Raw genomic sequence first — 27,915 nt, 5'->3', positions numbered from 1 at the left:
AGTCAATGGCTGAAAGTAATATTTGAAATATTTTTTACTATATAGGCAACACATGTTTTTATGACACACATTACTGATAGTACACAGCAGATATGACATTTAGAGCATATCATTTTGGTTTGGTCCAGTGTAGGCTGGATAGCACAGTACAATCACTCCGGTCAGAGAGATTCCGGCTGCATTTCCACAAGGACAGGAAGTCGGGTTTTTAACCTCTGTATGACAGCGGTCTGAACTTTTCGTGACTGTCTAGATGACAAAGAGGAAAAATACAGCCAGGAAAAGATCAGATTCATACCATATAGCAATCAAAGTCCCCTGTGTAAATCCAGTCTGTTGAGGCACCTGGTTCAAACCAAACCCGAGGAAAAAATACTCACGGAACCGACAACATACGCCAGACAGGACGAGAGAAAAGTGAGCAGATATGAGCAGTGGTGGATGGAGGTGATGGAGGAATATATACTGGCCAGAGAGGTTGACGCACAAAGCAGCATTTCTCTGCATAACACTTTGTAACACTTTGTAACATTGATTCCAACACTTAAACACAGACTTTTTTTTTTCTAGCTTAAAAATGTTGTTAAGTGTTAAAGAAATGTATTAGTACCTCAATGTCTACATAGTGGCCTCTTCTGGAACTTTCAATTACATCTCATAGTCTTCCTGTAGCAAACTTCCTTCATCTTGATGCAGTTCAAAGCTCCCGAAAAAGCAAGTACAGTAAGTGGACCTTGAGTGAATTTTTACTTTTGAAAACTGGTTTTGGTTTCTCTGTTGAGCAGCTTCAACATGACTAAATTCAAACGTCCGTATCCCAGGTATGGATCGGGCTTTTCAGCACACGACTCATGTAATGTGGATGTAACATAATAAAGTCCTTGAACCATCAGGCAATTTTACAGCTTGGCTGCATGCAAATAATAAAAAGGAAAAAAAAAAATAGATTACTAGAAATCAAATAAAATCAAATGAAAGAAAAAGAGGAAGCAAGTTGTTTAGCTAAAAGTCTAAGTAGGTGCTATAAATATCACTGCACTGAAACATGTGATCTGTTGCACATAGAAAGATACAAACACAATATGTGCTATAACATTTAGAATTAACATTAGAGTCAAGAGTTCACAAGTCTCTTTCACAACATTAATTAAAAAAAGGTCTGACTATGATTCATAACTCAGAGTGGCACATACAGTTTATCCCTGCTTTTTGATTTATCATCATCATCACTGTGTGAATTTAGTAGGTAAAATCTTGGGTTTCATTAAAATCTTTGACCAATATAAAAGTCATTGTATTTAGGTTTGCTCAACAGTAAACAAGCTGACATTAATTAACAGAAATTATAGTACAGCTATGGTATAAAATTAATTTAAAACTTTCATTTGGTAATATTACTACAAAAGTTCAATACTTTTTTTCTTGAGCAGTGTGGCGTGTACAAGGGAGCATTCTGGCGGGAAATGTTCAGAGAGACAGGTGAGACCGGTCTGTCTACTTATGGCTCTGTGCACAAATGAGAGTGTGTGTGTGTGTGTGTGTGTGTGTGTGTGTGTGTGTGTTTGTTTCTGCCAGCATCACGGGGAGAACAGCACGTTCTTGATGTAAGCCACCGTAGTGAAGTTCAGCAGCATGGTCACGTGTTCGTTCCCGGGAAGCTCTTTTAACATCACCGGTTGTTTCTGCTGCCCAACCCATCGCTTGCACTGGATGGCGCTCACCAGGTTCACCGTCCCGTCCCCATCGCCGTTCAGAACTGTGGGCTCCACGTCTGGGAACTTACCGGAGTATAGGAACCCCTCCGACGTTGGAATGCCGGTGCCGTACAAGCAGTGGACGGCCACGCCCGGTGGCGTGAGGTCGACCACCAGCGGCTCCGTGTCCTGCCGCATCAGCCAGCCATCCTCAAACCCGATGTCTGTGTAGAAACGCTTGTAGTCCAGCACGGTGTAGTTAGCGGTGGGTGTCTGGACCAAGACCTGGAGTTGGATGAGAGGGGAAAAATTATCAGTTATTCCAAAGATTTTTTTCTCTGTTTCTGTGCAATTCTCCAACTCAGTGAGACTTTCAGCTGGCTTGTAAAATAATATCTGGAGGCAACTGCTACAGGTTCACTTTTCTTCCATTTAAAGCTTCATTCATTGAATTTTGGCCACTTGGGGGTGGTGTTATCTTGTATATTTTCCAAGGCAAACATGATAGTAAAAAGCAAACAGTGGCTCATTTTCACATCCAGCAGATACAGACCAACAAGAGTATTCATTTGGAGTCATGTTTTTGTCCAACGCTCACTCTCCTTTCTGCTCTGTTTTGGTCTCCTCCACCAACACCTAACAGGAAGATCTGGCTTTTAATCTGCTAAAAAAAACTCTACTATGTTCCACACATACTTCCAACTTTGTCTTTTTGCTGTTTGTTGCTGGGCAGGTAGTGTACACCAAGTTTTCGGGTGTATTTTTGCTGAGAGAAAGCTGCTGCAGCTGGAGATGAGTTGAGCAGAAAAAACAAAACTATTTGCTAAACAGGAGCTAAAAAAAGCTCTGTTGAGCTGAGGGGAGCAGCAGAGTTTGGTTATAATAACCACAAGTGACGCCTTTCACATTATGTGCAGCAATTTGAAAACTGGTCAGTTTAAGACTAATAACGACTGATATTAAATGTTTAGATTGCCAAGACAGGTGGACAAAGGAAAGGGAGAGGGAAAGAGGGAATGTGACAAAAAAAGATGGGAAGGTATTCATTCTTACACACACACACACACACACACACACACACACACACACACCTTATCTTTGGGCCAGGTGTGGGCGTAGGGGAGAAGCCAGGAGGTGGAGACAGCAGTGCGCTGCTGGGAGCGAATCTTCAACGGGCTGATCACTGGGATGCGGTTATTATCACCTGAAGGTAGAGAAAAGAAACCTGTGACAGAGAACTGAAACTCAGCTGGGAACTTCTAGGCCAGTACCCAAATGTACCCACGTAAAAAAAAAAAAAAAAAGGACCACACACACCACGTCCTTCATACCAGAAATACATGACACACACCATACAACGTGACCAACTTCATGGTAGTGTTTCATCCGTGTCAGCGTTACAGATTAGACAATTGCAAATATACAGGATGTGATTAAACTGGAAATCTAGTAGTAGAACGCTGAGTGGATAAAAGCATTTACTGCATGTTATTGGTGTCATTACACAAGTTGCTCTCATCACATCATTTACAGTAAAGATGCAACATGACACAAGCAAACTGCACTTTAACACTTAACAGCAGTGGGTCACAGGCTGAAAAGCATCTTTGAAGCACATTTAATTTGCATTAGTGAATTTGCTCTCAGCAGAATATTCACTCCCAACTGAACTTTAGCAACTGATTGATGCTAAATCAATGTCTGAATAACAGGTTGCCTCTAAAGGGGGAGTATCAGTTATTATTAAGTACTAGCATTAGCATGTGTAGCAGTGTGGTTGCTGTTGCACTTAATTATTAAAATCTTACATGGATGAATTCTTCTTTAAATGTTGCTAATATATCTTTATGGGGATAAATGTGCTCTACTGAAAACAGAACATTCCCCTTTCCAGAAAATGTTCCGTCTTTTAACAGGAACTTTGCCTTTTTAAAACAACGTTGCCTTTAGGGCTTCCGCTAGCTCCACTTCCTCTTCCTCTTCTTCTGTGAAAAAGGTACCATTTTTTCCTTTGTCTGTTGACTTCAGGTATTTTTAGCCATGCTAGCACATTGGCTGTAGAGATGGTAATGTCAGTCCGCTGGGTCGGACAACCCAGACAGAATATGTCAACAAATACTGGATAGACTAGAGAAATGTGTCACATTTATATCCACCTCAGGTTGAATTTAATACATTTGTCTGTTCGTCTTGTGCCACCAGCTAGACAAAACCTTAAATTTACTTTGGTTTGTGACCAATTACCTGTAAACTAATAACATTCCCATCACCCTCTGCTGTTCTTTGTGGTTACTACTAACATGACATAAAGACCTTAAAACAAGTGTTAAGTTTATTTAGATTAGCACCAGGGTTTAGTCTTGGTAACTGGTTGTAGAAATCTTCCACTATGACCACTGTTATAGAGAGGATTAAATGTAAAATTGCTTCATAGGAACAGGTGACATATAGACTGTGTCTGAAATCATTCCTTATTTACTATACAGTGCTCTACATTTAATTTCCACCATTTGATTTGAGTGTCTGAATGCTGTAAATATCTCGACCATATAGAACCCTCAAATATTCCACTATGGAACAAAAAAAATGTCCATGGCATGTCTCACAATGCAATGCTTCACATTTTAAAGATGTGAAAACTAGCATCACGTGACTCTACAGCTGATGGTGACGACACAAAATGATGATGATTAGTTAGTGCCTGAAATCTTGATCTGCTGCTCACTATTGAGTGAACTATTTAAAGTTTATTACATAAGGAGTGATGAATGAGTGAATAAGGGAGAGATTTCAGACACAGACAGTGTGGGAAAGAAGAGATCTTTAACAGAGTATGGAGCCTCTTGCTTTCCCAATTAGAGAAGCATTGATAAAAATGTTATGTTATACCTGAGCATGGTATCGACAGAAAATAAATAAAGATGTATCATTTTCCATGGACTTTAGAGCTGATTGACTACATATCTACGGCTTGTGGACCACCGTGTTTGAGCACTGTGTCTGACTGATTCCTGTGTCACGGAGGACAATATGAATTATTCATGACAGTATTTTGGTTATCTCATATTATAGCTGGTCATTACCGCTGGCTGTACAGAGCTTAGTCATTTTTTTTCTTTTTCTTTTTTCACTAATTGGTTTTTATATTGTCTTGTTTTTTAACCTTCTTATTAAAAGGGAGCTACACTGTGTTTGTATGAGTCACTGTCATGGATATTATGTTATCAAGGATATATATGATGTTGTCTGGTCATGAGAGATTATTACTAAATGTGCTTATTATTCTTATTATTTAAAGAAAACAAAAAGCAAGTGTAAAGTTAATGTATTATTACATTTTGAAAGTAAAGTTTGATCTACTTTCAGGTGTAAAATCTGCTCATAAGAAGAGAAGAAGTTTATTGAGTCGTGTGTGTGTGTGTGTGTGTGTGTATGTGTGTGTGTGTGTGTGTGTGGCAGGACTGGAGAGGAGTATTTTGTAACTTTGTTTGTGGTATTACACAGAAACAGAGCAATTACACAACAGAGATCGTAACACATAGCACATAGTTCCCTTCTCTTACCAGAAGTGACCACGCGGAGGGTCTTTGCCACCCCGGCCCACGGCGGTCCCAGACAGATGAAAGCTTTGATGTATTTGTCTTTCCAGGCCTGTGGCTGCTGGTTGAGGAAGTACAACGTGTACATGTTGCCCATACTGTGAGCGATCAGCACCACAGGCCCGCCGGCTTTCTCTGCCATCTCCTCTATCATCTTCTGCAGCGCGAGGAAATACTCTTTATTCTCATCTGGTAGAGGAGACAGGAAGAAGAGAGAAGATGAGGTAAACCAATTTCCTGCACTAGCCAATGTAATTCCCTGAATTTCCATTATATTTATTTGGAGAGCTTCCAAGATTTAATATTTGATTCCTTCCTGATGTGGTAATCAAGAGTGCTATACAGCCTGGACGCCAGCTGAAAAACAGCTTTATTCATTCTGACTTTGCTGCCTGTGATTCACCTTTCAAAATAAAACTAAAGCTAAATTTCCAATATTTATATCAAACATTTTTCTGGTTATATAGCTCATCTGGTTTGTGAGGTAGCATTGGAATCACTGGATAAAATATACATACAAAAACCATAAGAATGAAAAAGAGTGTATTTAAGGTTATGCAGATGACGGTTGAATATTCATGTGTTAGGGTGAAGGCTTAGGGAATGATTGTTGGTTGGGGCTGTGTGTGTGTGTGTGTGTGTGTGTGTGTGTGTGTGTGTGTGTGTGTGTGTGTGTGTGTGTGTGTGTGTGTATACTTACTGGGGGCTTTTCTCCAATCATAGGGAGCTCCTCTGACATCATCATCTCTGGTGTAACCCCACTCCACCATTGCCTGCACTATAGTAAAGAAATACATGCCTAGAAAACAGACACAAACACATAAGATGAAATAAAGCATTGTAGGTTTCAATCTCTTTGCAAAAACATGAGGACCAATTTAGTAACTTAGGATATTTTTGCCATTTCTCACTTCTCTACGGGGCTGTGTGTGCATTGAAACATGACTTTGTGTGTAACCTGGCTGGTTTTAAGCCTTTCAACTCACCCACACTACGTTTGCTTGGGTCTAGATACTCCACTGGATACGTCTGTCCGAACCCGGGGACACGGACTTCCACACCCGGGGGGGACGAGGTGGAGTGTGTGGTCCTGTTGTAGATCAGCCTGCAAAAAACACACACACACACACACGAACCGTCACAAGGATCATTTGACCAACGTGACTTCTGCTCCTGCGGTGAACCACACAAGCACAAATACATCCTACCACAAGGAACACTTCCCATTTTAAAATCACTCCTGTTCCACCACTTCACTCGTCTCGTGTGACAACAACTTTTCTAAGTCTGGTTTGTATAAAAATCCCTATGCAGATGTGAGAAAGATGTCTGGGTTTGTCAAGCAGAAGTGAACATCTGCAGGACATTTTTTCAAACCACGAGGACACTCTGGTTTCTAGATCACTGGATTTCATTTTCTATTCTTATTTCTAATCAGCATGTATTATTCATATGTTAACTAATGAGGGTTAAAACTCTTTACTTCACTCCTTCCTCAACTACAATGTATTTCATTAAACCTGTTTATTAGTGACTCAGACAGTTTTGATTTCGCTTTAAACCCATCTAGCTTGATTGGCCTAAACGTGTATGAACATGGCATCACTTTAATGTCCCACCCTCAAACCTTTAGTCCTTCTGCCTTTCAGCTTACTCAAGTCTAATCAGTCCTTTAACTTGAGTTGATTGCTGATGTTTCGAAAAAAGCCTGATTACTCACTTACTGTGGTTTCCTAAAGATGATGTAACATTTATCCACAGCTGTGGTTTGAGCAACACGCTCTTAAAACTTTGAAACTTTTGAAATAAGACATTAACACATCCTTCCTCTTATCATTAAAAGATGTATCCAGATGCAATAGATCACACAGTTGCTCAGTTTGTTGATTTAAAGTTACATAGTCTAGCTTAATGTTGATAACTGATTCTTAAGCAGGGTTAGGGTTTCAAATCCTGTAAATCTGCCTTAAAGCTTCAATTTTGACAGCTTTCATGTAATAGTTAAACCCTGGTAAAGGTGACTCCTCAGCTTTGAAAGATCACTTGTGGTTAAATAAAAATGTACTGAGTCATATGATGAGTTATGCGACCGTTGATGAGTGTTTCCACTCTTTACTTGTGTGCCTTTATTTTAAATTAACATAACAAGATATTCAAGATAAATAGTAAGATGTTATTCAAGAAACATTTTGATAAAAAAAACAGCACTGCAGGATATTTCAACATGTACATTTTGTGATAATTATTGCCCATTTGTACCCTTCTGGATACCAAGCTTATTTGTTCATAGTGGTATTCTTTCATTGTTTTCTACTATTTAAACAACTGTTCAATAGAGAAAAAGTGCTGAAATGCACTAAAACAGGCTCACTCAATATCTGACAAACAAGTCTTTTTTGTTGATTGACTGATGGAGACATAAAGTATCTCTCTGTCTCCTTCCTCACCTTGTTGATCAGTGTCCGTTTCAAAGGTCAGTTTGTTCAGTGTAGGTTGATAACTTTTCCCAGAAAGTCAACCAGGTCATTGAACTCATCTACCTACTCTCTCATCCTACTGATGCCACCTCAGGGTTCAGTTTTGGAATTTGCACCACAGTCTGTTTTTTGACCTATGTGGTTGCCTTTTACTACAGAACAAGACAGATATGCCAGTGGCTTTGTGACGCTGTACTATGAGCTAAATGTTAAAAAAAATCCTAAAAGGCTGTTAGCAGGAAAACATTTGCTAATTATCAGTAAACACAAAGTATAGTTGAAGCTGATGCTGACCAAAGTCATGTGGATTCATAATCTGGGCACCATGTATGTTTGTACCAAATTTTCTGACAGTCCATCCAAAACTGGCAGCCTTTCACATTGAGAGAAAACTCATCTTGAGTGTTGACAGAGAAGGATAAATTCATTACTGATTGATAGATATTCAGTAGATGACCCAACTGATTGCTCAGTGTAATGAGATAGACCCACACAAATGTGACGAAGTAACGCCCACATTATACCTTATGTTGTCTATCCAGCAGTCTATGGCTACAGGCACCAGCAGCTCCAGGTTGAGCCATAGAGTGAAGAAGGTGTCGGTCTTCTTGTAACAGATGTAATGCACCACACTGGGCTTATCCAGCTTCGCCTCCAACTGGTTTCCCAGGTCCCCCGGAACTGCAACGAGCAAAGAGAGTACATCAGCAACATCACTGACAAAAAAGCTATACTGGGGGTTTTTTGCCCAATATGACATAAATAGTTATTAACCAACACTTAAGAAACAGTGCACTCAACCAAAATCTGCTCACATGTTAGAAGAATATTCCATGCACAGCAATTTGGTGGAAATTGTGAAACTAATGAAATATTCGATTTTAATACAGTTTATTCATATTTCACAAAATTTACTATATATATCATGATTACACATGAACAAGTGACAACACTATTTTGGACCCTGTAATACTCAATTACGTCTGACTGCTCCTGTTAAAATAAGACTAGAAATTCTTCAGTTATTAGTTTAACATTCTGTCCTGTTCTAAAATATTTACAGGCCCTTCTGGTTGCCTCTGTGTGACACAACTCCACATGCTGTTTCTTACAGCTACAGTGTTCTACCGTTTGCGGCAGCCGATTGTAGGGATGAGTTTCAGTGTCAGTTCTATAGCAGTTTGTCGTCACTGTAAAAATGATATCACAGGATGCACAGTGAGTGTGAGGCACACACTATATCTCTTTCAGAGCCTTCATTGATTTGTGTGTTATAACACCAGTCCAGTATCTTTCACAGTGTTATTCAATCTGTGGGGACTTGGAGTTTGTAACAATAGCATTATGCTGGTGAGTAAGAATTTTGAAGAGACAAATCACCTTAATTTTGTGCAGAAAGAGACAATATCTTGCAAGGGCGCAACAGTGGCAAATGTGTTTCTTTTTAGGAGAACAATTACCAAAACACGTACTGTGAAAGAGATAACTAGGCCTGTCACGATAACTACTTTTGTTGGACAATATATCGTCTCAGAAACAATCGTGATAAACAATATTGTCATTTGAAGATCATTTTATACCACTGATATAATGATAATATAATAGCATAATAATGCAAGGGGGGGACAGTGAGGAATGGAGGCAACTACTTGCTTAGCCAATGTGACACAAATAGCCTCTTAGCTGCTAATATCATATCATAATAATGCAAGGGGGGGCGGGGGGTGAGATTGGAGAGTAGGCACTACACAGACTGCCATTATGGGCTGGGACAGAGTTATTTACCTTTAATTCCATATAAGCCTAGAGACGACTGGCTACATGTTCAAGGATTTTTCTTATCTTTAAAAAAAAACATTATACGGATAACACTTTGGATTTAGAGTATTACCTGGAGCTATGTTTGAACATGTGCACAGGTGTAAGCACATGCTGACACACTAGCTGTTAAAGCATATGCCCACACAAACACCAGTTGATTACTGTGGTTCAGTAACACAGACTCTTATCACCCAGTCATGTAGACATACAGAGGCTGTGGTTGTACCGTGACCAAACACAAGATAAGATACCTGCAAAGCAAAGACCCTTTAAATCAATGCAGGAGTGGAAGAAGTAGAGAAGGAATCACAAGATTATTTATATGACTTAAATTGAATTACACATAAATATGAAGTAGGGCAGAGCAATATATCTATGTCATGATATGAGACTATGGTGATATGAGATTGTAATGTAGTGATATGGTGTTGTCTTTTCCTGGTTTTAGAGAGTGTATCACAGTAGAGTGATGTCTGAACTTACCAAATTTACTGACTGTTGTAGCTGTTCTATTTACATTTACTCACTTTGTATACAGTATACATTACTGATGATTATTTATAAAAAAACGAATTCTGAATGAGTTTCAGTGTCAGTTCTATAGCAGTTTGTCGTCACTGTAAAAATGATATCACAGGATGCACAGTGAGTGTGAGGCACACACTATATCTCTTTCAGAGCCTTCATTGATTTGTGTGTTATAACACCAGTCCAGTATCTTTCACAGTGTTATTCAATCTGTGGGGACTTGGAGTTTGTAACAATAGCATTATGCTGGTGAGTAAGAATTTTGAAGAGACAAATCACCTTAATTTTGTGCAGAAAGAGACAATATCTTGCAAGGGCGCAACAGTGGCAAATGTGTTTCTTTTTAGGAGAACAATTACCAAAACACGTACTGTGAAAGAGATAACTAGGCCTGTCACGATAACTACTTTTGTTGGACAATATATCGTCTCAGAAACAATCGTGATAAACAATATTGTCATTTGAAGATCATTTTATACCACTGATATAATGATAATATAATAGCATAATAATGCAAGGGGGGGACAGTGAGGAATGGAGGCAACTACTTGCTTAGCCAATGTGACACAAATAGCCTCTTAGCTGCTAATATCATATCATAATAATGCAAGGGGGGGCGGGGGGTGAGATTGGAGAGTAGGCACTACACAGACTGCCATTATGGGCTGGGACAGAGTTATTTACCTTTAATTCCATATAAGCCTAGAGACGACTGGCTACATGTTCAAGGATTTTTCTTATCTTTAAAAAAAAACATTATACGGATAACACTTTGGATTTAGAGTATTACCTGGAGCTATGTTTGAACATGTGCACAGGTGTAAGCACATGCTGACACACTAGCTGTTAAAGCATATGCCCACACAAACACCAGTTGATTACTGTGGTTCAGTAACACAGACTTATCACCCAGTCATGTAGACATACAGAGGCTGTGGTTGTACCGTGACCAAACACAAGATAAGATACCTGCAAAGCAAAGACCCTTTAAATCAATGCAGGAGTGGAAGAAGTAGAGAAGGAATCACAAGATTATTTATATGACTTAAATTGAATTACACATAAATATGAAGTAGGGCAGAGCAATATATCTATGTCATGATATGAAACTATGGTGATATGAGATTGTAATGTAGTGATATGGTGTTGTCTTTTCCTGGTTTTAGAGAGTGTATCACAGTAGAGTGATGTCTGAACTTACCAAATTTACTGACTGTTGTAGCTGTTCTATTTACATTTACTCACTTTGTATACAGTATACATTACTGATGATTATTTATAAAAAAACGAATTCTGTAAATATTTTTATGAAAGCACTAATAGACATCCTACAATATTGTCACAATATCGAAATGTAGGCATCTACATATCGTGATATTTGATTCCGTCCATATCGTCTAGCACTAGGTGTTCTGTTATTGAGCGTATAGCAGGAAATACTTTCTCAGTATCATAACAACTTAATTGCCTGCAATGCTGAGAGTCACTGTCATATGATCAGGTTGCTGTAAACACACTGCACCCATTCAGTAGAAAAACAACCAGCATGTCTATACACACACTGTTCAGATGTGCACTTAATGTGGCAAACACATGTTAAAAATCAATATATGCTTTCTTTTCTTGATAATATAGCCTACTGAATTTAGCAGTGTACGGTCGCCCTGTTTAAAGCGACAATGATTGCTCGGAACCGACGATACAATATGACACATTTTCAGGACTAATTGACTGTTTTTCAATATGGAACAAATATAACGCCGAAAGTAAAAGTACATATAAGTACAAGAGTCGCAACAGATGTGGTCATGTGGACAGCCCGGTGCACAGTACTGTCTGCGCCGAACTGCAGGGTGTTTTGGTGGTGGGAAGAAAACAGGACTGACAGGCCAAACGTACAAAAGTAATAATATAATCGAATCACAATCAAATTAGATGAATATGTGTGTGCCGAATTAAGAACTGACAGAGCAGCCGTTATAAAAACATTGAATGTTATTTTGAGCTTTAACAGGACGTCAGCAATAAACAAAAGTTAGATAAATTGGTCAAATTGTCAACGGAGTTTGGTAGGATGAGGCTAGCTGTGGATGAGCTGAAGCGAGAAGTTGCGCAATTATTTTGCAACAGATGCGAAGGCGAAGAAAAATGATCAACAAGGTAAAACAAGTGAGGAACACTTACTGAGGACCACGGGGGGTCTTTGGGGCTGACAGGACTTGTCGCCGCCGCATTTCTCCAGAGGTTTCCCGTCGCTCCTTACCGCCAACAGCAACAACAACAAGCCGACTGGCAGCAGCGAGGAGCGGGCGGTTATCCGTTGCCAACCCGCCATGCTCCTGATGTCTCATAGCCACACGGGCATCGTTGCCTGGTCGGTGTGCGAAGACCTGCAGCGGTGTTTTCCTGTGTTGTTATCTTTGACTAGTTCACCAAACGTGTGTTGACGATGATAAGCGAGCAAGAAGATGACGATCACGAGACTCCACAACAGATCACAGAGCAATCCACCCGATTTCAGCCAGCAGTCTGAAGTCATCGACCTCAAAGAGATATTTGTACTCGATCTAATCTAATCACATGACACACGTGACTCTTTTGTGATATAGGAAACTTTATTTTAGTGGAAACATTCCCATCAATTTGGCACTACAGTATAAATATCCTCATCATTCCTTATTATCAGTTTTCATGTGCATAGCAGCTACAGTAGCTATACTGTATGTGCTCTAAGAATATAACAAATGGTGAACACGATTTTATACAGATAGGCTATCTAAAAATATTTGAAATCTGAATAGAAATATTATACTGACACCATACACAGTAAAAACAGCCTGCTGATGAGGTTCTTATAATTTATCTGAAGTATTGATTACAGTCACACACCCAAAATGAAATATGTCTTGTGGGATTGGTGTATATGTATGTTTCCTTGATAAAACAATACATTGATTATTAGAATTCCTATTAGTATGTAATTACTTTTATTAGTATGAACACCATGAACACCATACATCCCATCATTATCATTATCGTCACCATCAAATATAAGGTAGATGCATCAAAACACTGACATATTACAAAACTCTCTGCTCAAAATCAGAAAACAACAGATCAGGGTCAAATCCATAGTTCAGCCTTTACTTCAGATAAGACCGTCATGTTTATGGGCTGGAGGGTCAGGGTTAGATAACTTGCTAGTCCAGATTGGGTTGGAGCTGTCGCACTTATTAGAGCTGTGAGTGCTGGTTAAAGCTGGACTAAACCCTGGGTTTCACCTGTTGAAGCTACATATGTGCAGTTTTCTGCTTGACACTTGAACAGACTCAAAAGTCAACTATGTAAAAATCCAGCACTCTGTGTTTTTTAGTTTCTTAAACGTTTAAATGCTATTGTCTGCTATTTTTTATAAGACCTGACATCGATCTCTTCGGGCATTTCTGATTTGCCCTCCATGATGTCTTGGATTTGGTTGAGCACCTTTTCGTGGAACACGATATCCAAGTGGGGCAACCCTCTGAACTCTGTTACATGGACGGGCTGCTCCTGCTGCCCCGACCAACGTTTGCAAAGACCCATGCTATGGCTGTCCACTGTGTCATCCCCATCGGCGTAAACGTAATCCACTGGGTCTGCATTAGGATACTCCTCATCGTAAATGTACGTTACCACAGTTGGCAGTCCTACTCCATACATACACCACACCTCAACACCAGGCGGTTGGAGATCACCGGTCAGATTCTTGGTGTCTTCCCACATGTGCCTGAAACCAACAAAAGGGCAATGGGTTTATGAAATTGGATTGGTACTGGGACCAAGACTTTAAAGCCCAGTGTGGTGCTGAAAAGACATGTCCAGATTTTCTCATCTTTCTATGAACAAAAATACATCAGAAAAATTCCATACATAGGGCTTTAAAACTGTTATTCTTTCTAAGAACATGTCTACAACTGCAATGAAATTATGTAGACACTGCACACTTATCTGCGCCTACAGCACTCATTTACATAGCTGACCTGGTTTCTGTTTGTACTGTAAGAGGTAAAACTGATCATAGATTATCACTGCTTCTGTACTACTACTGTGCAGTACTACTACAGTACTACTACTGTACAACCACTGTACTATATACTACAATTCTGCAGAACTCAAAAAGCACTGATATTTGACTCAGTAAGAAGGACTCTTACAATGATCATCTGAAAATGAGTTGGGCAAGAAAAAGCTGAAGATGCAAGTTTTTGTGCTTTTGTCTTGTTAAACTTAATCTTGAGCGATACCATTAAAGAAGAGGTTTAAAATGTTCAAGTCTGTCTTGAAGCTACTTTCTGCTGTGAGATTGTGGGGTGTTTGAGACGAAAGCTGACAATCGTGAGAGAATGGTAAAATATTTGGTCATCGGTACAAAACAGCGTCCTTTGGTGAGCAAAGATAGCCAATGTCAGAAATTTAAAACCAAATTCTCACAGTGTGATAGCCGACAAACCAATCAGAATACACCGAAACATAAAGAAACTTCCCCCACTGCTTACACTGTAAGTGTATTATGAGGGGATCTTCTAATGGTCAGTATGAACAGGAGGAATAATTACAGCAAGCAAAACCTGTTTATTTGGGCACCTGATTGTTTAAGACAGACTTGAAAAATGATGAACCTGTCCTTTAGGGTTCTTAGTTACCAGCCGTCCTCAAAATTGATGTCTGTAAAGAAGCGCTGGTAGTCCTGGTTAGTGTAGTTGACAGTTGGCGTGGAGATGAAGACGTGGTCCTTCGGCCAGTTCTCCTGAGATGGCACCATCCAGGGATTAGTTGTTGTCATCCTCTGCTCCTCACGGATCTTGATATTGGAAATCATTGGGATGCCGTCATTTTCACCTAGAAAAGCAATATCCAGTTACTAACCTCTTCTGCTGTATTGTACTGTACTGTATTCCATTCTAAGTACTTTGCCATCACCTGATGCCATGACTCTCATTGCTTTAACAGCGCCCCCCCATGGCGCTGCCAGGGAAATGAAGCCCCTGATGTACTTGTCCTTCCAGGCCTGAGGCTGGTGGTTGAGGAAGTAGAGGACGTAGTGGCAGCCCATGCTGTGTCCCAGCAGGAAAACAGGTTGCTGGTACTGATCATACATCTGTTCCACCAGCTCCTGCAATCTGATGAGATACTCTTCATTCTCATCTGTTGGATGAGGGAGAGTGAAGTCAGGACACAAAATCTGCATTTGTGTGTGTGTGTGTGTGTGTGTGTGTGTGTGTGTGTGTGTGTGTGTGTGTGTGTGTGTGTGTGTGTGTGTATGTGTAATTAACTTTATCATTAATCATGATCCTCATTGTCATCATCTGTATAAATAATGATACAGCGTTTGGCCTGGCTGTATCAGAACAAATGAGATGAACGCAACATTAGCAATGACTTGGAGTTGTGTTTCTGTCCATCTGTAGAATGCAAGTCCTATATTCACTCTCTTTTTAGCTCTGTCTTGGTCTCTAGCTGCTAGATTTTTTACTTTTTTTTCACCAATTAGTTGCTAAATGTCTGACTTATGTAATACCAAAAAAATCAGTTTCAGCATCTTTCAGCTCATTGTTTTTATTTTACAGCCTCAATCTCAGCCGTAGCATGCTTTTGTTTTAAAGAAAAAAGGCTCAGATAAACCTATCATACACTACCTTTTTACTTGTTGGTAAGGAGCCAGATGTTTCCCTTTATGAGTTGGTGCAGACTAAAAACAGAGCTAGAGATAGTATTGGACTTACATCTGGCTGATGGTCAGAAACACTCCAAATGAACACAAACATGCTCATTTTGTTCCATGTGTAAATGCTAAAGTGTAAGTAGGTGAGTGTTTGCTAACATATTTGCCATAATTATCAGTACTTTATTTGATAATATTTTGGTTAATCATGTGTTTATAGGTTGCTCTGCTGCCCCCAAATGGCCAAATAAAGCCAATTAATGCAGCTTTAATGTAAATATACTGATTAGTGGATCAGTTTTGTATAAAAGGCCTTTAGAAATCACACAGTTTTTCAGTTTCTCTTGTGGTTTTTGATTTAATTTGATTGTTTGTCTCATCAAGGAAACAGCCCACACACCATGGGACATTATTATTTAAAAAGTCAAGCTGAGTTGGTCTGAAGGCTCCTTTTCCTGTCTGGTATACTGTTCACTCTCAGGAACATGTGCACAGTATCAAACCTTTTCATTTCCATATTCTCTCAAGATAAACTGCTCATTTTCCACTGTTGAGTTGTGTTACAGCTATGTGCTAGATATATTGTATGAGCAAACAGTTATAGTGTGTGTGTGTGTGTGTGTGTGTGTGTGTGTGTGTGTGTGTGTGTGTGTGTATGACGGTGCATGTGTATTTTTGCTACTTACTCGGAGTTAATCTCCAGTCGTATGGTGCCCCTCGGACTGTCTCATTACGAATGTAGCCTACATTGACTAAATGTTGCACCATAGTGTAAAAATAACCTGTAAAACACAGCAGAAGATTCCATTTATAACAGATCACAGTCTAAACTAGCTTGGTACAAAGTTATTAGGCTACAAATTTCAAAGATATTTAATGCTGGAACGGAACTGTTAATCTTTTTCATAAAAACAAACTAGTGTCATGTAATGCATGAGAAAATCCGTTTCTCTCACCAGCCAGTTTGTTATGGTCAAGGAACTCAATGGGATAGGTCTGCCCAAATCCTGGCACCCGAACCTGCACCCCTGGTGAGTTGGAAGACCGCCGAGTCGTCCTGTTGTAAACAAGTCTGGACACGCACATTCATGTCAGTCTAGTTGAGCGAAAACATGAACACAATGTGACTCTTATAACACCTGGAATAGCACAAAAATATTTTGGTTCTCCCAATGTAACTGTTAGATGCTGTAACAACTTCTTAGACCAGACTAAGAGATTCAGTGCAGCAGAATAACAAAATCCTGGATTCTTCATTATGAGTAGTAATCTTAAAATCTGAGGGGAGATTGCAAAGTGTAAATATGACAATCAAGATGTTCCACTTCCAAATACAGCTGGAAAAACACTGAGGAAACATGACATAATCAACTGTATGTCTCAAGGTAGTACAGACATGAAGGGTCAGTCATTGTTACCTGATGTTGTCAATCCAGCAGTCTACACCTATAGGCATGAACATGTTGAGGTCAATCCACAAGGGGAACCAGTGCTTAGTTCTCTTGTAGCACATCCAGTGGACCAGTGTCGGCTTGTCTAGCTTAGCCTCCAGACGGTTCCCCAAGTTACCTGGTACTGGACACCCAAAGGGATAAGGAATGGGAGGTTAAATAATACTCTCAGTCAATGATTATAACCAATAACAGGTTAACGGAGCTAAGGCATGAGTGTATTAAGTGGGCTACATAGGCCACGAGGGTCCCTCAAAACAAGCCAATAAAAAATATGAAGCCCTCTGTACATATTTAAAGCTGCATTTATTGATGTCTTGGGCCACTTGAGGTAGTGAAATCAGCTGTAATGCAAATACTGAAATACAATCAACCTTGTAAAGTTGATATGGTGCACATGTTATATTTGCATCTGTACACATCCAGCAGACATGGTGTAACATTAGCATTCATTTAGATTCATTCCTCTGGCTAATTCCTAGAATAGTATCTGGCTCTTTAACTGTCAAAAACAGCTGCCTGCTGCAGCTGGAAAGAGGTGAAAGGTACTAAAAACCTCCATATGCTGAGGGGGAACTGCAGAGTTTCAAGTTACACATAGTCATTTGATTTGTTGTTAACATAAATCATTGGTTGGTGCAGCTTTATCCGGGTCTGTTTTTCACAGTTTGCACCCTCTGTAAGAAAGAGACTGTGTTGGGAATGATTTAATGGGAAAGACCAACAAAATATACTTGGACCAGCTCTGCAACCAAAACACTCCTTCCTTTCATAACAGCAGCTGAAGATTTTGGTCAATATTCATCATCATATCTGCTAAGAGAAATTTTGTGTCAGTTAGTTGCTATACTGCATTTTTTTACAACATCTTGCAGAATGTGTGACATTACAATATGTCCAACTGTGTTGTAAATTGTTTATTTTGACCCAACAGGTTTTATCTGTGCTCCGTCAAATATTGGCAGGTGATTTCTCAACTTCCCGGACATGGAGAAACAGTCCAGGTGATATCGACGAATTAAGACATACACCTCAACTTTGTCCAAACTGTCCTCTATTGTGTTTTTGTCGTACGTGTTGTCACAATAACTATATAGACCAGAAACCAAAACTTAATTGACTGCTGTTCACTGGGAGGCTCCTCTACAGTAGACCATGTGTGTTTAGATTCGGACGATGACCTTTTGACTGCAAACAGTGAGTCATAAGCAGTGGGAAGAAAAAATGACCTGTAGTCTTTAAACAAGTGAAACTTCAAAGTCTAATGATGTCAGTGAACACAAGCTGACTGATATGAATGACTAACTGTAACCTTTGTATATTAAAGTCAGTGTCAAACATAGTGACCACTATAGAGGATGACCCACAGATGTAGACGGCAGCACCGACTGAGCATCAGATGGTAATGTAAATAGTTTCAATACACTATATAACAAATAGGGGGAGTGATGCATTATTTCACTGTCTCTTGGTGTTACAGGTGCTTTGATCATTTTATATTACTGTATGTAGTATTTTGAGGGTTGTTGTATATTATCTGTAGATTTTAATATTTACAATGATAAAATGTGTATAATATAAACAACATTACCATCAGTCATCAGTCAGATCACAATACATTGGTATCAGTTATACATGGAAAACCTTTCTAGTGTTTATTAAAGTACATTTTAAAGTCAATGAGCTGTTTACTTGTTAGATGGTCTATAATGTACAGAATTATAAAACAATAAAACCACACTATTAGAAGACCTTGTAATTAAAGAAAGTAGAAGGACACGTAAGTATCATTGAGTAAGTCTGGTTAAGTCTCACTTGCTCTATTTTCAGTCACCATTGTGGCAGCAGGAAGTGACCTAATGGCCTCTTATTGGACTGGCAATTAATAAAATTAAGGTAGAATCATGAGAGAGGGACAGACTACACCTTACCCAAAATGGGTCAGGGGCCAAATTCTTGTCAGTGAATGCCTTCAACAGTGTAACAGGCAATAATACAACTGAGCAGGGCCAGCACAGCACAAAATGACCACTGGATCATGTTTTGGCCTTTCGTGCCCTGTTATCTATTTCGGTCATAGCATGACTTTTCAGAGGAACAGACACACAGACAGTAAATTTCAGGGTCAAATGTGCAGAGTACGGTGTGCAACCTCACTGATAACCTGGACATCAATGCACAAACACACATCCAGATAGACAGATGTCTGTTGTATCTACTGCCCTTCATTACATCTTGTTTCATCCACTATCTGTCATGTGCAGTTTTTGGCTGAAGGTTTAATTGATTAAAAGCAAATGATTTCAGGAATAAACAACAAGTAAGTGCAACACTGAAATAACAAGTGGTCTTAAACTTTAAGCCCTTTTCAACACAGGGCCTCAAGATGAGAAAATAAGCTTAAGCCCCTTGTCAGTTAATATTCTACTTGAGTATATTCCCAAATAGTCTAGATTGTCCCTTAAAATTGGACAAACCAGAGAAAATACCTTAAGCTTAGAGTTTTCAGTGCTCCAAAACTTTTCCTGGTCCGTTATCATGCAGGTTTTAGATTATGAACATGCAAAAACTCTTACCTATAATGAGTGGTGGAGTGCTGTTACTTGGTACTTTGTTTTTGGCATCGGGAGGGAAGACGACGTTGACGATCCAGAAACCTGAGGAGTGATGAAGCCCCAGTAGAAAGGCAACCAGCAGCACCGAGCAGAAGCGTCCCGTGGATCCCATCTTTCTCTCTCAGCCAGCTGTGCTGTCCGACAGCGCTGCGTCTCTCTCTCTGAGAGCTACTGGAGGCGGAGGCAGAGGCGGGCCGGCCACAAGAAAACACGTCAGGTCAGACCACAGTGTGTTATATTACCTGTCCCAGTGGAAAAACTCTTCAATCAATCCAGTCGAAGAGAATAACACCTAACTTAACAAGCTCGGCCTATTAGTGTGACTGAAGCCTCCTGGTTTACAGTGATGATCGCACACAAGCAGGCACATGGACAAATAGCCAAAACTTGTAGTTTGCCCTATTGATTCTTACAAATTACACGTATTTATTGACACAAAAGAATGTAAATGATTGACCATGCGGGGACTGACAAGAGGACACTATTCAGGCCTTTTTGTGCAATTTTATTGACAAATAAACAAATAGTCAAATATCCAGCACCCCTTTATGTATCTTACCTTTCTGGTTATGGTCGCTTTAAATTGGCATTAGGTCTATGGAAGTGGTAGGAAAAGTGTGGCCTGCGGTCCAAATCAGGTCTCCGAACAAAAATAGTTGGCCCTGTAATAAAAGCTGAAGTTTCCCCTTTTATAGATTTAAATACTCACTGGCCTCTCTATTAGGCAAACATGTGCAATCTAATTAAATCCAATACAACAGCTCTGCTTTAAATTCTAATTTTATTAAGTTAATACATGTTCAGTTTTTGTTGACATGGTCAGGAAGGTGATAATTGAGTGGGATAGTGGGAGATGGTGATGTACTAGGGTACATTATATTGAATGGTGTTCCTAATATTTTGTCTACTCCATTAACATACATGATATAAAATATTAGGAACACCATCCAATATAATGCACCTCAGTATGCCACCACTACTTAGTACAACTTCAGTAATAATATACTGTTTTATGAATCAGTTTTATTCCTTCTATATGTCAAAATGATGAAAACTCTTAGGGGATGAGGATGTAACCAATAGGTATTTTAACCCAAACCACACCAAGGAGATAGCAGAGACAAGGTTTTTAGGTAAACAACAATTATAAATATATGCAGGAAACCTAAAGAGTAATTATAGGAAAAACAAGGTATGTGAGCAAGTGATGAACCATGTCAAATGTCAGGAAGAGCTACAGGCCAAAATACAATACATCAGGGCACAGTGTTCATGAGCTGGCGGTCCAGGGGTGAGGGGTGGAGTTCCGGGGGAAGACCCACTCTACACAAATGCAAAAGGATGGTGAAATTACACACACACACACACACACGCACACACATACAACTAAAGATAAAGTACAAGGTGCAAACACAGCAAACAACAAACAAAACTTACACCCACAAACCAATATACACCCACGACCACCTTCCTGCATCATGTTCTGGTCAATAATACACACAGATTATAGGTAAACTTATCTCATATATATAATAAAAATAAAATTATATGTAAAATTCGATATAATTTTATTGTACAATTTCAAAGACACTTAAAGGGAAAGTCACCTAAAAAGTAACAGATTATTCCTTCATTCTGAGCTTTTATAATAACTTTTCCCAAGGATATACTGCTGTATATAATTTCACTAAAATCTGAGACTTTAAAGGCAGCGTGTCAACCAGAGTATAACACAGCAGATTTAATTATTGATCTACAAACCTGTGTAACTTATCACTATTACTAGAAAGATACTTACATTAAAATAATGTTTCTTAAGGAGGTGATGGCTTAAGACACATCTCACATAATTTGGAGGGGCTGTGGCTCAGGAGGTAGAGCGGTCATCCTCCAATTGGAAGATTGGCGGTTCAATTTCCGCCTCCTCCAGTCCACATGGGCAAGAATTACCCTTTGCTGTGTATGAATGTAAATGAATGATTAAATTCCCCCTGACTAGAAAGGCTCTATATAGTACTCTGATGAGCAGGTTGTGGTAGCCATCAGTGTATGAATGTGTGTGAATGCTTTGAGTAGTCACAAAGACTAGAAAGGCGCTATATAGTACAGTCAATTTACCATTTATAGCATCAGGAATTGTTGTAAATCTGTCATGCTTATATTATCACCTCATGAAGAAAAGAAATATTAAAATAAAGCATCTACTAACACTTAGGTCAATGACACTTTCAGTTAATGTAATCATCCAGTCAGTCAAGTGAAGAATATCAGTCTGAAAAGGAGTCTTGAAAAAATATTTTATTGTTAATAAAATGTGTTGACAACACCAGTACATCATCTACAAACATTTTATCTCAAGATAAACTAGGGGCAAAAAAATAAATAAAAATGATAAAACAGAAAAAAAACAGATGGTATGAACTTAATTGAGCCAGCAGCACTTGCCGTTTTTTCAATTTGGCATCAGAGAAGCTCGCCATCTGTCACATTACTGAGGTAGTGTATGAAAAACATTTAACAGGTCAATCATTAACATTTGTAGAAACTAACAGAACACAACAGCCCAAGTTTGGGAACATACTGACAATAAACAAAGAAATGACATCAGTATATTAGATCACAACCCTGATCTGTTATTTCATCCCAGACTAGGGCTGAGCGATATATATCATTATCCTATCTATATCTAGATATAAACGTGCAGGATATTAATATCGCAAAAAGCAACGACATGGACAATTTCAATTTTTTATTTCAATTCAGCTTAAGACAGTTATTGGTCTGTGGTGATTAATAAACTGTTTTTCTTTCTGAACTGAACTGTAAGGTCCATTTGGTATTATTATGCTGTTCTGTTTAAGAATGTTTCATTTTCACTGTTGTTACACTTTAAATTTCAAACAAATGTGAAATCATATATATAGTCATAGTCATATCGAGATGTTTGGCTTCAATATCGAGATACGATCATTTGTCCATATCGTGCAGCCCTATCCAAGACAAATTCAAACTTAACGCAACTTATTATACAGTGAAATAAAACAGAGATGGCAACCTCAAATGTGAACCTTGATTTCCTGGAAATCTGCTCTGAGTACGTAGATCACTCTGAAATACTTCATAAATAAAGCTCCTTGTTTATTCAAACTATAAGAATAAGAATTAGCACCGTCAACATTAAACCATAACTGTCAAAGTGTTACTAACAGTAAAATGAGTAATACAGTAATATGAAGGGAAAAAAAAAAAAAACTTGATAGTCATTTTGACAGTGTACAACTTGCATACAGTTAATTGTGATCTCATATTTTACATCCATTTACAAAGTTGTAGCTATTAGAAGAGTGTATTTCATTTCACTTTGTGGACACTTACGTACAACAGTTTCAACTCAATTATGGATTGTTTTCTTCTATGTGAGCCGCTGTTACACGTTCTGTGTTTTATCCATGACTCACAACAGCTGAACCTCTCCAGTGTTTCACTAACAGAAGGCTACTCGCTTATGTGGACTCTGATGTATCTTTTCAAACCTTCAAGTCATGTCCGAGTTTGAAATCCCATCTACGAGTTTTGCAATGACACAGTTTCTCACCTGTGTGGACTCTCGTCTCTAGTTTTATTGCTGCCTGCTTACAGAATGAATCTTTTCCCCGTTAGTGTTACATGTGTGTGTGTCTGTATCTTCTCACCTGTGTCTGTACTTCTCTGCTTTTTCAAGAAGGTCATCTGAAAATGTTCTCACGGGTGTTCCAGGACCCTCACCTTTAATTGCACCTTTAATTTGCTAAACTCACAGCGTGTTACATGAGTAAAGCTTCTGTGTGTGTCTGTGTGTGTGTGTGTATGTGTGTCTCCCACAGGTGTTGCAGGGGATGTGTGGACTCTCAGCTGTGTGTGGAATCTGGACTTTTCCCACAAGTGTCACATTAAAGACACAGTTTCCTGTATTTCTAGTTGATCCCGAGTGTTTGCCTCCTTTATGATCTTGGCTCTCAGTGATATGAGAGTTTTGAGAGAGGAGCTGTTCCTCTCTGTTTGGCTCTGGTACCACTGAGATTTAACTGCAATGTTCTTTCTCAACTGGGCTCTTGATTTTCATCAGGACTCAAATCCAGAGTCTGATCCTCGCTGTTGTCGCTATCCTCACAAGCGGGAGTCGAGTCAATCTCCTGCTACAGTATGTTTTCCCTCCAGACTGACACAGAGTTCCTCCTCTTCCTCTTTAATCTGTGGAGGCTTTGGCTCCTCTTGGTGCAGACCGGAGTTGCTCACCTGGTTATGGAGGTGCTGGTCAACAGGGACTTCCCCCTGTTCCTCTTCCTTACACACAGGCTGCTGTGGGGTCTCTGCAGGGATAACAATGGGGAAACAGTTAAGAAAAAAATCCATTATAAAAGGTTAAAAAGAATTCATTAATGGCATAATCAATGGCCTCTTAGCTGCTAATGTGAAGTGTGGCAATATTGAGGTCAAAAAATGATCAAGGTCATGTCCATGTATCATATGATAAGTCCATATATAGACATGATGATGTTGATAATTACATTATTGTACTTATTTTGCTTATGAGAACAGAAAAAAGGGCAATTTCACTAATATTTCTCCATCCAGACCATATAAGATCAGGTCAAGATCAAAACCCACTATACTCAGACTTGTCAAATGTGGAATTTCTGCTGAAAAAAAAAGAAGTAATAAACTAAAATACAAAAAAAGTTGAAGCTACGCACCTGGCACCACGGCCTTCTTCTCTTGAAGGGGATTGAGGCCCTCTGTCTTCCTCTTTTCACATAAGTCCTTAACTGGGTTGATGCCGTACATGTCCTGAATGGAGTAGAAGGTGTTCTTGCTCACCATCCCCATGTTCATATATTTGAACAAGAGGGCCACCTTTGCGTACGTGTTGCCGGACAAAAAAATGTTGGTAGACAACAGAAAATCTCCGGCCTGCATCCCAAACTTCATGACGGGCTGAGAATTCCAACTCCACAAGCTGTGTCCATTGGGGCAGATCTAAGAGTCAAATAAAAATAATTATTACAATATGGCACAAACAGCACTGGCTTTCACTAGAAATAAGCGTTTTTATGCGACTGCCATTGTCGAGACTTACCCACTCGATACTCGTAGCTGTGCCCTTGGACGTGATGTTGATCTCAAAGGGGGCGACGTGATTGCACATGACACCAGTCTTCAAAAGGCCTGTACATTTATCCACAGGCAGGGTCAGAAACTTCGCCAGTTGTCTAAGGCAGTTCTCGTACACTATTGAAGCTCGGGCACCTATGATGTCATCTTCGCTAAGCACATGCTTTTTTCCCGGGAAAACGGGTGCCGGATTACAGGGGGACGGCTCATTGGGAGGCTTTTTATGTGCAGGTTGGTCATGCGCAGTCCCGCCGATTCTAATGATTCGATATCGTGTCGGTCCTTTCTTCAGTGTTCCACCCAATCTGTTGAGACACAACATGAAGAGATGTGTGTAAAACAAACTGTTAAAAAAACCACACAACCGCCACGCAGCATCAGCAACCTAAAAACTGACCGATAACACACCGTATACAATTTGGTGGACGATCCTCTTCATCAGAGCTGTCATCCGTCTCTCCATCATCATCCTTTTCATGGGAGAATGGAGAACTTTCATCTGCCCAATCATTTCTGTAAAGAAGGGCGTATTCAGAAAACAATCATTTCTATAAAGAGCACACTAAATATTAATAAATGTCATCAGGAAGTTTTACTCACACACTGTTCAAGGGGTCATTCAAATCATTTCCCTCCATATCCTCCTCAGCAAAGCTCATGTCATGTAAGCTGTAGAAATAAAGACATTAAAAACATATAAATCATGAATACAGTATGCAAAATAGACCTGGGCAATAAAACGATAGCGCTATGTACCAGTGATATACACCTGATCAATAGCAATAAGGAAACTGTTCAATAGAATCTGTTAAGAACATCCAGTATTGTTCTTTACATCACACATATGGAGATATTACATAAAAAAACATTAATCAGCAACTTTTTCTTTGTAATCAAACATATTAGGATGCGATGCAATGACTTGCCTGTCTGTCCCATTAGAATCACCAATGTTAGATGCTGCTGGAGCCGTGACTTCATAAGGTTCTCCTCTCGTGGCTGTTAATGCGGCGGGAGCTTTCTCATAGCTGAAAGACACAGCAAACAACAAGAAAATAACAGCTATGTGACACAGGCGCTAACCCCAGTAATACATTCTGTTATGTACTAAGCTGCTGGGAGGATTGGCCTGGACAAACATATCAAAATAAATAAAGATTAGCGCGACAACATCAACAACAGTTCAACTATAAGCATGATTTTAGTCATGGACAGTGGTACATGGACTAGGTCTGTCACAATAATTATCGACTTATCGTACAATAACGTAATTAACAACATCATCATGTCTATATATCGACTTATGATATGATACTTGGACATGACTTTGATCATTTTTGACTTCAATATTTCCACACTTCACATTAGCAGCTAAGAGGCTATTACTGTGTAAGTCCTGAGTGGAGACTGTAGAAGCAGCAGAGCCACTAATATGGAATTAAATGTGAATAACTCTGTCCTGACCCATAATGGCAGTCTGTGTTTTTACAGAAGCATAGCTCCCACTCTCCAATCCCAACCCCCCGGCCCCACCCCTTTTCATTATTATGCTATTATATTATCATTATGTCAGTCTCAATAATATCATTTATCGCGATAATTTCTGAGACAATATATCGTCCAACAGAAGTAGTTATCGTGACAGACCTGACTCAAAGCATTTTACAATAAAAGTCAACATTCACCCATTCACACACTCACTCACTCACTCTCACACACACACACACACACACACAGCTGGCAAAGGCTGCCATGCAAGGTGCCAAATCTAACACACATTCATACACACTCACTCACACACTGGTGCAGCCATCGGGAGTAATTTGGGGTTCATTGTGGGGCCCAATGCACTACATGTAGCTATAAATGGAGGCTGTTTGGCCACAATGAAAAAAAGAGTAGAAAAAAACAATAACAAACTACATTGCACCCTTTTTGTATAAAAATGGAGCAAGTAAACAATATTTGACCCCACTAATAGATGCTGCACAGTTTGGTGATGTTAGTTGTTGGCTGATATGAGCTCTAAAGCATCATTTTTTAGCAGATGTGAGCTCATCTTTTGGGTCCAATTAATACAGATAACTTCTAATTTTGGCACATAAATGTTAAGATTGTGTACATGTCACAGCAGCATTGATACAGGGGAGGGGAAAGTTGAGGTTACTTGTGTTTCTCATGGCCGTGCTCTATCTAAAAGCTATCATTTTATACTGGTGGTTTTATTTACATGTCCAGCAGAAAACAAGCAACTTCTGCGTCACTCTGGAAACATTTGTCGTTCATCAGTGATTTCCATTTGTGGAAGGCCATCCCGATGTTGATCCTGGTTCTCTGCCGCCGCCTGTCCCGACTCCGTTTGGCTTCTTCGTATTTTCGCTTTTTGGCCGACGACAACAAATGACGCTCCCACGCTTTTTCTGATGCCATATAATAAGTGTGGTCCTCCATTTCGGGAAAAAAAAAAACAGTTTCTTCAACTTGTCACAACACAAAACGCTTAGCAAACATCAGCAACCTCTTCCTCTTCTTTCTTCTTCGGGTACATTTGCACTACCTACTTCTTCTCCTGTGGTGTTTAATGGCGTTTGTTATCTATATTGTCGCATTACTGCCACCTGCTGGAGACAATTAACCCTGACTTGTAGTTTTCCTATCAGCCTCCTTCGTGTCCTTCTTTTCTGACCGATATCTTATGTAATGTAGCTTTGTAATGTATATAAAATCTTTTCAGGAGGTCCTTTGTACCTTTGTGTCTTCTTCTTCTTCTTAATATAATATATTTTTTGTGTATATTTTGGTTAGTTTTATAACTTTTAGGGTTTTTTGTATATATTATTTGTTCTTATTTATTTGTGTATATGTTTGAGCTTTTGGA

The 27,915-nt window shown here is 39.3% G+C and overlaps 3 protein-coding genes across 3 annotated transcripts; all 3 read right to left on the bottom strand.

Moving 5' to 3' along the window:
- Window positions 1-16: 16 nt before the first annotated feature.
- On the bottom strand, window positions 17-12,624 carry pla2g15 (phospholipase A2, group XV). Its single transcript, XM_053320050.1, has 7 exons — window positions 12,304-12,624; window positions 8,295-8,451; window positions 6,280-6,398; window positions 5,994-6,092; window positions 5,258-5,482; window positions 2,786-2,898; window positions 17-1,979 (listed from the first exon to the last, which is right to left on the bottom strand). The coding sequence occupies exons 1-7, from the start codon at window positions 12,452-12,454 to the stop codon at window positions 1,578-1,580; spliced, it is 1,266 nt and encodes a 421-aa protein (XP_053176025.1). The 5' UTR covers window positions 12,455-12,624; the 3' UTR covers window positions 17-1,577.
- Window positions 12,625-12,715: 91 nt separating this feature from the next.
- lcat (lecithin-cholesterol acyltransferase) lies at window positions 12,716-20,248 on the bottom strand. Its single transcript, XM_053320048.1, has 7 exons — window positions 19,848-20,248; window positions 17,239-17,395; window positions 16,777-16,892; window positions 16,507-16,602; window positions 15,079-15,303; window positions 14,802-14,997; window positions 12,716-13,885 (listed from the first exon to the last, which is right to left on the bottom strand). The coding sequence occupies exons 1-7, from the start codon at window positions 19,996-19,998 to the stop codon at window positions 13,522-13,524; spliced, it is 1,305 nt and encodes a 434-aa protein (XP_053176023.1). The 5' UTR covers window positions 19,999-20,248; the 3' UTR covers window positions 12,716-13,521.
- Window positions 20,249-23,560: 3,312 nt separating this feature from the next.
- Window positions 23,561-25,689, bottom strand: LOC128358858 (uncharacterized). The gene is made up of 5 exons (XM_053319252.1): window positions 25,638-25,689; window positions 25,446-25,550; window positions 25,003-25,342; window positions 24,620-24,902; window positions 23,561-24,235 (listed from the first exon to the last, which is right to left on the bottom strand). The coding sequence occupies exons 1-5, from the start codon at window positions 25,673-25,675 to the stop codon at window positions 24,051-24,053; spliced, it is 951 nt and encodes a 316-aa protein (XP_053175227.1). The 5' UTR covers window positions 25,676-25,689; the 3' UTR covers window positions 23,561-24,050.
- Between the last annotated feature and the right edge of the window lie 2,226 nt (window positions 25,690-27,915).

The sequence above is a fragment of the Scomber japonicus genome, chromosome 5 (assembly GCF_027409825.1).
Source record: "Scomber japonicus isolate fScoJap1 chromosome 5, fScoJap1.pri, whole genome shotgun sequence".
Classification (NCBI taxonomy): Eukaryota; Metazoa; Chordata; class Actinopteri; order Scombriformes; family Scombridae; genus Scomber; species Scomber japonicus.
This window is presented reverse-complemented; position numbering and strand designations above follow the sequence as displayed.